Consider the following 13,062-nt stretch of genomic DNA (forward strand, 5'->3'; position numbering starts at 1 on the left):
GTGTTCTTTGAGATAGATATAATGTAATTAATTCCAAAGCAGGTAAATCGAAGTTATAAAATGTAAGTTTAGATACCAGTAACGGAGAGCGTAGCAAATCCTTTATTATAGTTTGCAAAAACATAATATATTTATTATACTTAAAATTTGTAGATTCCTTCCAACACATTTCTAAATATATAAATTTCGGGACTACGGTGCTGAATCATTTTCAAAGAAATATAATCAAACCCTTTTAAAAACAAAGTTTTATGAACCTTTTTATTATACACAGTTAGAAAAAAATTACCATTGTAAAAATTAATTTTGCTTTACATTATTTCGATTTTAAGAAAAATTAGAAAAATAATTATTAATGAGATTAGGATCCGAAAGGTTTAATAGTAAATGAATGCTTTTTTCGTTGTTGCAATAAATATTTAGATTACCTAAGGCATCCCAAGTTTTGCAAAGATCGTTAGGAAATAAAACTTAAATATTGCTGCTCTTTCCTGCTATTCGCCATCCATTTTTATTTATCCATCATTATTTTTGGACTTAGTATACTTTTCTAAAGCTCTACCTTCCTCATGCATGTTCACGCTCCCTGTTAACCTGCCTTTAACTTTGTAACCTTTCTAATATTTACTGCTGTATATTTATCGAATAAATGGATAATAAAAAAATTAAGAAATTAATTTTTTTCATCTAGATCTCTTATACGAACAATTGAAAACCAATCTAGATGAAGTAGGTCAACCTTAAAATGTAAGGGGATAAAATTATGAAAAGACCATGTCTCTATCATTAAAGATAACCTTTACTACTTTTAACAGAATCTTCATTACATGTTATAATTCTAAAATTTATAATATTGATATTACTAGTACTCTAAATAAACTGTTAGAGAAATGTATTAAAATTAAGCTAGAAAAACAACCGGAAAGTAATAAGTTGCTCTCAGATAAATAATTCGGGTTTCGGAGTAAAACGTATATAGAAGATGCAACTTAGTTCTTAATAGGTAAAATATCAAGCCACTTTAATCAAGGTAATAAAACCATTACAGTATTTTTTATCGATTTTTTCGGGGCCTTTGACACTGGGGCACATTAGGCGATATATGTATTAGATGAACCCAGTTGTCACATCTATTTAACTAAAAATAAATAACTTTATTGGAAACTAGAGGAATGTGGAGTATGGTGTACCGCCGGGTCACTTTACATTAGTTCATACTCTATACATTTCCTCTCGTAACCTTCTGATATCACAATTCATAATCACGCCTGCTTTGTTAATCAAATGGTGGATTGTAATGGTAATTCTAAGATCACGTCTGTTACTTTAGCGAACCTGGGAGTTTATATTGACGGAAACTTGAAATATAATAAGCAAGTTGACTGTATAAGTAGAAAGATAAGAAAAATTCTTTCATCTACAACAATTCATGCCACTTAAACTGTTAAAGGTAGTATATCAAGCTCTAGTAGAATCTCTCTAAAATATTAGTATAAAAATCTAGGATGGTGCCTGCAGCACAACTTTATCATATTTAATAATAACCCAGAAATATAAATAAAAAAAAGTTTAAATACAAAAAAGTTAAAAGATTCCCTTCTTTGAGTTTGTTTGTGGAAAGTGAGCTCCTGACAATAAGAGAAGTCTACCTAAAAAATAACATATAACATTTTTATATATAACACTTTTATAATTATTAAGTTCTATTTATGAGTTACTTATTTTATTGGGTATTACGTGACTTATAGCAAAAATCAATTTAGAATTTTTTATCCTACACGCTCAAAAATTGAAAAGAAGAAGAAAATAGACTTATTCACGTATTTAAAAGAAATATGAACTCAAATCTGTAATGATACCGTTCAATATACTTAATTTAATTCAAGTTCAATAAGTTTTAAATACAATAATTTACTTAAGGTATACTAGATTTATAAAAATAGGTATATAAAAATCTATTATACCTCAAGTAAATTATTGTACTTAAAACTTATTGAACTTAAATTAAGTATATCAAACGGTATCATTACGGATTTGAGTTCATATTTCTTTTAAATACGTGAATAAGTCTATTTTCTTCTTCTTTTCAATTTTTAAGCGTGTAAGATAAAAATTTCTAAATTGATTTTTGCTATAAGTGACGTAATACCCAATAAAATAAGTAACTTATTATGAATTCGTCACAACAATACAGATTTTACTTAAGATCTATTTATTACAAATCAGCTTATCTTCCAAAACATTGTCGACTTTCGAGTTATCAGTCTTTTATGGGACCAAGAATATTTAATCTTGTACCGGTGTATTGAAAACTGTGTATTGAAGACTACAATACAACAAGACTACTACAGAGAAACTTTTCAATATTTTTGTAGTTGAATGGATCAGAAATATTCGTAAATGAATTTTGTTAAAACTTGTCTGTAATTATACATGTTATACACAATGGTTAAAATTCTTTTAGTTTCAAGTGGCATTTTTTGTACCTTGTCAAAATAATTTTATTAAGATGGTGAAATCCGTTGATACTGAAAAATTCTTTAGAGGTTAGTTGTGTGAAGTGGTCTTTCTGAAATAATGGCTAATTAAAAAAATCTCATTTTAGAGAGTTTCCTACAATAACACGCAAAATTATATATACAGAATCAGCGAGGTCAATAATGGAGGTATTAAGTAAAAAAGGTGTTTGTTCCGAAAACAGCAAAAAAAAAACAACATGACCTGAAATATTTTAACTAAATTATTAAACAAATTAATTTTACCTCATCAAGCATCTTCATATGCACTTCGTAAATCGGCGGTAACTTCCCAAAAATGAGATTCAATTCGGTGTTGTTCAAGAGAGCTTCTTCCTCGGGCATGGTTTCCAAATGGTCCTTAAATAGGGTCATAATGGTGTGTAAAATGCCCACGTAGTTGGTTTCAGTGTCGACCAACTCTAGGAAGACTAAATGACGCGACGATTTACTTTTCGGTGGAGGTTCTATGGAAAGCTCTGAGCCGTCTGTTGTAAATGCGGCGTTTTTATCTACCTATGAGGCCAAATTTTTACTTAAATTAGTAATGAATTTAGTTTTACAGGTATTTGAATTTAGACTGGATATAAAGATTGAGGTAACAAATAATTTAAAATCTATGTTTACTTTCCACAGAAGTTATTAAAATATAAGTATATCCAATTTTCGACACTTTTATATCTGCTGCTGTAGAGCTATGCTATTTTTGCAATGTGGTTCTAAGAAATGGTCATATTTGGATGTTCCGTAATAGATTTGCAATATCTATGTACTATATAGTATGTTTTATTGTAAAATTCCAATAGAACAGGTTCTGCATAATATTGAAACTAAGAATGTTTTTTGATAAGATATTTTTTGTAATGTTTGGTCAAAAACCAATTTGTATTTTTTAACTGTCTTATGCATTCATACTATAGTTTTATGCATCAATTTCGTTATGTAACGAGGCCCTGCACTGAACTTGAAAAATTGAAATATGCATTTCAATAGGTGTTAAACTAAGTTATTAACATCCCACTTTTCTATTTTAATAACTAGAATTTCTATACCAAAATATAGTACTTGAAATGGGGATGTTAAAGAACATATCTAGTTACTAATTGTGTTCCAAAGCAACCTTTGACTTTCAAAACTACCTGACTTTGCAACTTATATTGAGAAGTATAATCATCTTTAATGTTAAGACCGTCTATTCTATTGCACATTTCTGTGTCTTGGTACTTTTGTCGATTTATTTACAAAATCAGAAAATTTTCGCAAAATTATCTGAATTGAAGTAGCTATCCGTGAATTAGAAAATCAAAATATATGCTCACTGTTTTTATCACAAGATACCGATGTGTATAATACCTTCGTAGTTATATGAGAAGTCCAGATGTACTTATTGAACATTATTATACAAAGAAAAAATGCTTTACACTTCCCATAAATAAAAGTTTTTTGAGAGAAGTTTTTAATATAATATATTATGTATAACCTATACCATCTTATAAAAGTGATTTTAAATATGTTAGATTGACTTTTAAGCATAGTAATTTGAAAGAATTTAAATTTGAATTATTATTAAATAATATTATATAATTCACAGGATAATGTATTGGAGTGAACTAAAATTAAATAAAACTCCCTACACTCGTTTCTTCTACATATAGCTTAAAATTTCCCACGTGTTTCAGACACAGCAGTGATCATCATCAGACTATACTAAAAGGAATTGACACTGAACAAGGACACAAGAAACAAAGAAAGGTAAATTAATATAAGTTGCACTTACAAATGTTTAAAAATTAATAACTTATATTACATTAATAGATCAAATATGTTTCTTTAAAGTTTTTTTTTTAGTTTTTTGATCAAAAACAAGATTTTAATGGTAAAATAAATACAAAGAACTACTCAACTAATTTTCTTGCAAATGTAATGGATATTTTTTCTTTCTGTGTATTTTTTTGTAAATGATTTCAGAAAATAAACTCGTTTATAATTACTTTCCCTTACTAATTAACGGTTTTACGAAAAAAAAAAATTTGCGTATTCTTTGTTGAAAATAAATATTTTTTTATGAAGAGAAATACAGTGTACTCCGTCTATAACGTACATGGGATGTAACGTACTTCCGGTTATTACGTACTTATAATTCGGAACCCGCCCAAATAGTGTTGTCATTTTACTGGATATAACGTACTAACTAAAATTTTAACTCCGGCTATAACGTTCAATATTTTTGCCCGATTGACAGTAATTTTCCAGTTGTAACGTACAAAGGTACGTTATAAGCAGAGTAATTTTCCATTAATCGATACTGAGAAGTTTCTCTGTCGTCGCGCGTTGGCACCGAGGCCGCCGGGGATTTCCAGTTCTCGACTCTAAGAATTTTTATAGAACATGCAAAATGAGATGACCGGTAGTTTTAGATTGGACATTGCGTGTTATTGTGCGAGTGCGAGTTTTAGTACATAAGCGCAGAGCTATAAATTTGAAAGAAAAAATAGACATCATTAAAAGTATTGAAAGTGGCATTAACAAATCGGAAATTGCGAGAAGGAAAAATATGGCAAAAACAACAGTTTCTACAATTTGGAGCAATCGTGAAAAAATCAAGCAAACAAGTAAAAATAAATCGCAAATAATTAAGAAAATTAGGAATCCCGTACGCCCAGATGTGGATCAAGCTCTTATTCGATGGTTTGAGGTGAGAAGAGCCGAAAAGATGCCTATAAGTGGACCACTTTTAAAAGCAAAAGCGGAAGATTTATCTAAGGGATTACTCGGTGGAGATTTTAAGTGCTCTACGGGTTGACTCGAGCGTTTTAAAGTTCGTCACAACATCAATGTCGGCAAAGTGTCCGGTGAAGCAGGAGATGTTAGCAGGGAAGCTGTGGTAAACTGGTTAACCGAGAAATGGCGAGGTATTGCACAAAATTACAGCTGTGAAGATATTTTTAATGGGGATGAGACCGGACTATTTTACAAGATGACTCCAGACCGTACACTGAAATTTAGAGGAGAAAAGTGTGTGGGAGGCAAACAATCAAAGCTAAGATACACCGTTTGGGTTTGTGTAAATATGACAGGTAGTGAAAAATGTAAATTCTTGTCATTGGTAAATACGAACGACCGAGGTGCATGAAAAATATTAAAAACCTGCCTGTTATTTATAAATCGAATGGACGGGCATGGATGACATCAAACATTTTTATTAATTATTTGAAAGAGTGGGATGAAAAACTAAGACGTCAAAAAAGAAAAATATTGCTTCTAGTGGACAATTGTGCAGCTCATCCAAAGAATGTAGATCTGACAAATATCAGATTAGAATTTTTGCCTCCCAATTGCACTTCTGTCATACAACCAATGGATCAAGGCATAATAAAATGCCTGAAAACCTATTACCGTAGATATTTTATGTATCGCCTAATTCAAGCATTGGATAGTGAGGAAATGTTCAATCTAACAATTCTAGACTCGATAAAAATAATTGCGAAATCTTGGAATGAGGTTTCACAAAAAACGATTCAAAACTGCTTTCCACATGCTGGTCTAGTGAAATCTAGCGATCGAGGAGTTTGATTCAGATGATGACTTGCCTCTGAATCAGTGGTACGAGAAATATAAAAGTGTTGATGATGATGATGTATATTCCGCTAAGTTATTGGTTGCAAAATCAGTGCCAGGACGTAACTACTGTAGAAAAATATCTTCCTGGACTAGATAATTTTACGGCCATCGACGATAATCTGGTAGCAACGGAGACCTTAACGAATTGCGACATTATTGCCGAAGTTATAGAATCAAACTGTTCAACGAATGATTTAAGTTCCGATAACGAAAGCGGCGATGATGATGGACCAGTGAACGAACCCATTCCAAGTTATTGTGAAGCACTTTGTGCAATTAAAACTGTTACGAATTTCCTACAATACACTGATTACGGATCTGATGATACGATTTTACAAGCCTCGTTAAAAGTTGAGAAGCACATCGAGAATGTCAAATTGTGTAAAAAAAATCAGCAAACAAAAAATAACACGTTATTTTTTGAAAAATCGTAACTAATACATAGTACAGATTTATTTTGATTACATATGTATATGTATCCTATTTGAATGTTATATGTTACATATTAATATTATATCTTTTTTTTGTATTTAATACTTAGAATGTATTTTTTCTTAATTTAGTCCTTTAATTAAAACAAATAATCTTTTCATATTAATTTTTATGGGTTTCTTTTATAGCGTACTTCCGGTTATAAAGTACTAATTTTATTCACCCTAAAGGATACGTTATAACAGGAGTTCACTGTATACGTTTATTTTAAAGAGCTGACTGGCTAGAAATAGAAATATCATATATAAGATTATAGATTTTATAAAATATAAGGATGTTAAACGTTTCTATATCTATATTTCTTTGAACAAATAATATGCCATTTATTATTTTCTCAAAACCCCTAGCGATCGGCATAGGTAAAAATTGTGAAAAACAGACTACCAAAGCCATATTAAAAAAATTGAACTGAAAAACTATAAATATAAGAAAATATCTTTTAAAAATTGTATAGCTCTAGATATAGGAGTATATTAACTAATTTTAATGAAATATAAAATGTTTAAAACCGCTAAAATTTAATTTAAAGATAAAGAAATCTACAAAGCTTTTTAACTGCACATTATAGGTTAAAGTAGCATATTATTAAAAATACTTCATTAGAGTGTACCAAATTAGATATCTTATACTTGTAAAATATTAGAAATCTTGATCACAAAAACTTTTAATACTTAATCTGGAATGAAATTCTAGAATCTCTATATTCAATATCACCTTAAATATTAAAAAGTAACCAGTCTTAATCAAACAACCTGTATTTAATCAAAATATAAAGATAAAATCATAAAAAAGCAACGTAGGAACATGCACACACAAACACTCAACACAAACCTCATCAACCCATTTAAGTATTTCATGCCAGAACTTTTCCGAAGACCCATAACCAGACTCCTCTACTGGAATAACCGTGTGCTTAAACGGATAACTGTTACACGAATTTAGTACGTACATCTCACTTTAAATTAGTACGACACTGACTAGGACCGAACAAGACCTCAACTATAACTGATATAACTTTATAACTGAAGTCAAACATTTCATACCCTTTTTATTAATATAGATAAGAGCCATAAAAGAGCAAATAAGAACAATCTTAGGTAAAATTATAAAATATATGAAACAAGTACTTGTTTATAAGGTAAAAAGACATAAAAGGATTCTTAAGGGCAACTGTTTCTTTCAAGTAGTATCAGACCACTCGTGGATTAACCTAGACTAGATTCTTGGAACCGTGCTTCGATATAATAAAAATGGAAGGTATTAATTAAGTTTAAGCATCTCAGGGTGATCACTAAAAACGGGCTTTTGATTCCCTATACTTTGCTGCTTCGTTTTTCAAAATCGATCTACTCTTTTGGAAAATTTGTTTATATTTTTACATATCAAAGAACTGAGCCTATTGAGCTTTTTAACAAATATAGATTACACAGTCCATTTTTCTTTGAATATCTGCAATAGTTTTAGGGACAATGAATATATGCCTCTAATTCATGCTTATGACAATATAGTATAAAATTATATATTTTTATAAAACACGCATATAAAAACTAGTTCATTTACATTAAATTTTTGTATTTTAGATACCAATTAATTACAAGAGAATTTTATTTGAAAAATTAACCTTACAAGTGAGTTTAAAAAAAACGACTCTAAGTATAATTTAAATTTTTCTTGAAAAAATTTTTACAACAATAAAATCTAATGTTACCTGAACCTCCCATTTAAAGTTGGTTCAAGCACACCGTATATTTTACAACAGAGAGCATTAACTTATATGATTTTGACTTAAGACTTCTACAGTTTAAAATCATTCTAATATTTTGTACCTTATTTTGCGAAGGTCACAATTTTTTTATTTTCTATTTTCTAAGGAAAGCCTGATATACTGATACGTTGCCATTACAAAAGATTTGTCGTTTTATTTAACCCTATGTGCAACTGAATCCTAGAAAAATAATAAACATAATCCTCTTATTCAGATAAAAAAGAGAGTCTTTAAAATCCGGGAAATAAATCAAAGATAAATAAGAAGAATAATTAATAATAAGGTTGACTTTAATCTTGTGAAGAAACATCTTTATTAGGGCACTTAAAAGGTGAGATTTTATTAAATATTGGACTAAAAGAGGTGCAATAAAATGCGGCACACTTGTATTGGAGAGATCAATATTCAGGTAGTAAAATCTATAATTTGATTTAATTTCTGAGCAATATTAGGCAAAATTAAAGGTATACACTTTTGAGTACCTTAATGCTCTGGGTGTGTATGATTTAATTTGTAATTCGGGTAATAAGAAGCATATTGTATGTTGGGGCCATGGAGAATTAAAGTTACAAATTAGGGAAACGTATCGATTATTTAAAACCAACTTAGATTTATTGATGAAATGCTAAAAAAAATCGGAGGAACATCTTGATTACTACATAGTTCCAAAAATTACATAGTGTCGAGTTCTTAGGGCAAAGGGTGCCAAGGCAAGAGAAAAATTGATCCAAAACGTGTTTTTCAAATTTCAAGTAGTTCTTTCTTTATCTCGAAAAATGTTCAGGATGAAAGATGAAGGCTGTATCTTAAAAAATTGGACCTTGACAACTTGTCTATTTTAATCATATAACATATTAAACGAATAAGCTAGCCATCGAATCTAAAAGCTTCAACAACTTAAAAGCACACAACAAACCCAGTCAACCAACCACAATCATCACCTTGACCGATTGACGCCTTCCTTTACCAACAGGTGTCGTACTAACCGGGCTAGCGGTGCAGTCCAAGAACGAATTGCTGACGCTAAGTAAGCCAGCGTCGCTGACTGACGATCTGCGCTTGTGCAGCGCTGGTGATTGAGTCTGTTGCACCAGAGACTGGATCGTTTCGTGAACCATCATCCGTTTACGCTTCCTTCTGAAAATGTAATAAAATAACATACAAACTTTACTGTCTAAGATGTGATACCAGTTTTTATATTTTTTTAAATAATTCACTTTTTACATCACAGTTTTAATAAACACAGACTTCTTTTTTGCGCTTCTGCAAACTGGAAACGCAGATCATTTACAACTTTGATGAGATAGGTATAACTATTTTCAGAAGCCCCATTAACCCATTCGGTTGTATGGAAACAGGAAATCCATTGAAGACATAGTCCCACTTTAAAAATACCCAGATACACCCGAATTGATCCTCAAAGAAAAAACTACTCTTAGTAGTATAACAATAGTGTCTCTATCTCCACTACAAGCCTATTTAAGCCATTGTGAATCCGTTGAACATGTATATAGTAGATATTCAAGTAGTTTGTTTGTCTTGGCAGGTGATTACAATTTGCCACATGCTAGATGGGAGAATGATGATCTTGGTTTGGCGGTTGTCTGGAGAATGACAGAGAGTCTGTGCTTTCTCTGGCCAACTGCTTTAGCTTCTATAACTTTTTTCAGGTAAATGGGGTTTTAAATACCAACGGGGTTGCCTTGGATCTTGTATTTAGTAGCTCAGATTTAATTAGTGTCGAACGTGCAATAGACAAGATTTTTGAGAATAGCTTGCACCATACAGCAATTAGTTTTGACCTTTGGTGTGCAGAAAATTCTGATATGATATATGAGGAATATTTTTATGATTTTGGTAAGGGAGATTACATAGCAATTAATGATTGACTTGCTGGGATAGACTGGAATCAATTGTTTTTGGGAGAGACATCTATTGATGTCATAGTTTCAATTTTCTATAATGTGGTCTACTCCTCAATGGAATTTCCTCTCAATGCAATTCCTCTAAAGAGGTACAAAAGTTCTTCTTTTCCATGTTGGTTTTCTTCAGAGCTTCGCAGTTTGATCATAAGAAAGAAACAAATTCACAAACAAAAAGTTTAAAATTAGTGGTCAACACATCACGTGAGTACTTAACTCTACATCTACTCACATCAATGTGAGTACTTAAGAGAGTTGTGCTATCAACAATATATTAATAAGGTGGAAATGAATCTCGCTAGCAATCCGAGGTACTTCTGGTCATATATTCGAAATAAAAGAACTGGTTGTAGCCTTCCCTCCAGAATAACATACAATAACAGGATTAGTATGAATATCTCGGATACCGCAGATATGTTTGAAAGAGAAGTTGAGAGAAATGAAATTTCCAATTATCGGGCTGTGTGTAACCAATCTGAGTTGTCAAAGCTGCTTGACTGCCTGGTCAGTCATAGGATTGCCTGGAGTTTTAAATCTTTATTTAATCCTGAGCAATTTGGATTTATAAAAGGCAGATCTACCGATGCTAATTTGGCGCTGTATGTCAACTACCTCTACCGCAGCTTGGAGAAGAGACTTCAGGTTGACTCAATATATACAGATTTTTCCAAGGCTTTTGATAGGGTTAACCATGGGGTACTCTTGCAGAAGCTTAGATCTTTAGGTACTGTGGGGCCTCTTCTTCAGTGTATCTCGGGATTCATCAGAGGTAGAACCCAGATTGTTAATCTTGGAGGTACATGTTCCTGAAATTTTGGTGCCATCTGGGGTGCCACAGGGCTGTCACTCAGGCCCTGTTTTGTTTTGCCTCTTTTTGATTGATTTAGTTTGGAAACTTGAAAATTGTCGTGTGCTAATGTTTGCTGATGATGATGTGAAGCTATTTAGGCCTATCACATCCCTTTCTGATGCTGTGCTCCTGCAAAAAGACCTTAATTTGTTCTTTGATTGGTGCCACTTGAATAGAATGTCCCTTAATATCAATAAATGCCATAACATTACTTTTTCTAAGCAAAGAAACCCTATTGCTTTTCTTTATAAAATAAATAATGTAGCAATTGGTGTCAAAACAGAGGTTTCTTATTTTGTTGTCTTTTAAAAGTCACATCAATCAGGTGACTGGTAGGGCAATGAAAATGCTGGGTTTTATCCAACGGTCTACAACTGATTTGTCTTTGTTTACTTTTAGATTACTTTATTGCTTTCTTGTTAGGCCCATCTTGGAGTATGGCTCAATTGTGTGGTCCCCGTCATAAAACTGTTACATTGAGCAGATTGAAAAAACTCAATATAAATTTTTAAGGGTGGCTGCTTTTAGATGTGGTTACAGGAGACAGGAGTATTACTATCAGTGGGTCAGGGATAACCTAGGCCTGAACTTACCCACATTAGAGTCACGAAGAACATTACATTTATTAAATAAATAAAATCTATTTATTAAATGCTACTATAGATTGTCCCGAGTTATTGTCTCTTTTTAAACTTAGGGTGCCTTCCAGATTGAATAGACAATCAGAAATATTTTCAGTCCCATTCCACCGTACCAATTATGGTATTAATGAGCCAGTTACACGAATGGCTCGAAGTGCTAATGGTCTGTCAGGACAGATAAGCTTTTTTGACACTAGGATTACATCTTTTAAGGGGCAGTTAAAGAATATTATTTCATAGGGGCTTTAATTAATTAACTCATCTACACCTTTCATTGAGTTATAGATGGTTTTCTATCTGAATATATATGTTTGTATGGGTATGCTATGTAACACTTTTGTAAATGGATTCCGTAAATAAATAAATAAATAAATAAATAATAAATAATAAATAGATATTTCTTTACCACTGTTCCGCATAAAATGCAGCTGTTAAATCGATCGGTCTATGAAACCCAGAAATATACATCACCAGTACGATTCAATCTTTGATGAGGAATGATCAGAAAATCAGGTTTAGCTGCAACCCCCATCAATCATCTACAAGCAAGTTTTCGGCGGAATTTTGACTTTCAACAAATATACACATAGATTCAAAATCTTCAAAATTGCATCCCATGTTTTTATACGAATGAATTCTGTAGCGTCCTCATTTCTTTGTGGGGGTTTGGCAAAGTGATGCGTCTCGCACTTGATGATGATTGACATGATTCTTTTTACGATAGACCGAAAATCGGTAGAAGACGTAACCAATCAATAATGGAACGATTATATTTACTTAACCATCGGAAGAAACCTAACTATGGCAATACTAGCACTCAAAAGAGATATGCGTGATGCTTTGGCATTGCGGAGGCGAATACTGGCACCAGATTTAAGGTGTCAATGAGCATTAAGAGAACCCCGACTACAACCTAAGCACGAAGTTCATCGACTACAGTGGGCACAAGAGAAATTCTGGAACTCGATGTTTTTTTTTTCTGACGAAATAAGAATTTGGTGCAGGATAATTATGGGATATGGGTATAGTGTGAGCCAACAAGAGCTACCCAACTTGCTCATACACATCCCGTACCTCCGTTTGCAGGTGTTCAAGTGCTATGTTCTAGCGAATGGTTGCATAGCATTAATTTATATTCAAGGCACAACGACTGGTTACACATACAATAAGGGAGATTCTAGACCCTTAAATCAGACTATGGCGAGCAGCTCTTGATGCGGCTTTCCTTTTTAAGGATGATAACGCTCGACCTCAC

General features: G+C 32.0%; 1 protein-coding gene and 1 long non-coding RNA gene across 5 annotated transcripts in view; one reads left to right on the plus strand and one right to left on the minus strand.

Annotated features, from left to right (window-relative positions):
* Nucleotides 1-4,393, plus strand: part of LOC126745191 (uncharacterized) — a 49,423-nt gene extending 45,030 nt beyond the window's left edge. The window contains exons 2-3 of the long non-coding RNA XR_007663459.1: nucleotides 4,196-4,268; nucleotides 4,365-4,393. This is a non-coding gene — a long non-coding RNA (uncharacterized LOC126745191). The remainder of the gene's footprint in view (nucleotides 1-4,195; nucleotides 4,269-4,364) is intronic.
* The window catches only part of LOC126745183 (protein ECT2), a 93,107-nt gene that overhangs the window by 28,787 nt on the left and 51,258 nt on the right, over nucleotides 1-13,062 (minus strand). For 3 of the 4 annotated variants that reach the window (XM_050452911.1, XM_050452914.1, XM_050452913.1), the window contains 2 exons: nucleotides 9,336-9,531; nucleotides 2,763-3,032 (listed from right to left, as the gene is read on the minus strand). In XM_050452911.1, the coding sequence (XP_050308868.1) occupies nucleotides 2,763-3,032; nucleotides 9,336-9,531 (466 nt within the window). The remainder of the gene's footprint in view (nucleotides 1-2,762; nucleotides 3,033-9,335; nucleotides 9,532-13,062) is intronic. The other variant, XM_050452912.1, reaches the window with a different exon arrangement.

The sequence above is a fragment of the Anthonomus grandis genome, chromosome 15, assembly GCF_022605725.1.
Source record: "Anthonomus grandis grandis chromosome 15, icAntGran1.3, whole genome shotgun sequence".
Taxonomy (NCBI): Eukaryota; Metazoa; Arthropoda; class Insecta; order Coleoptera; family Curculionidae; genus Anthonomus; species Anthonomus grandis.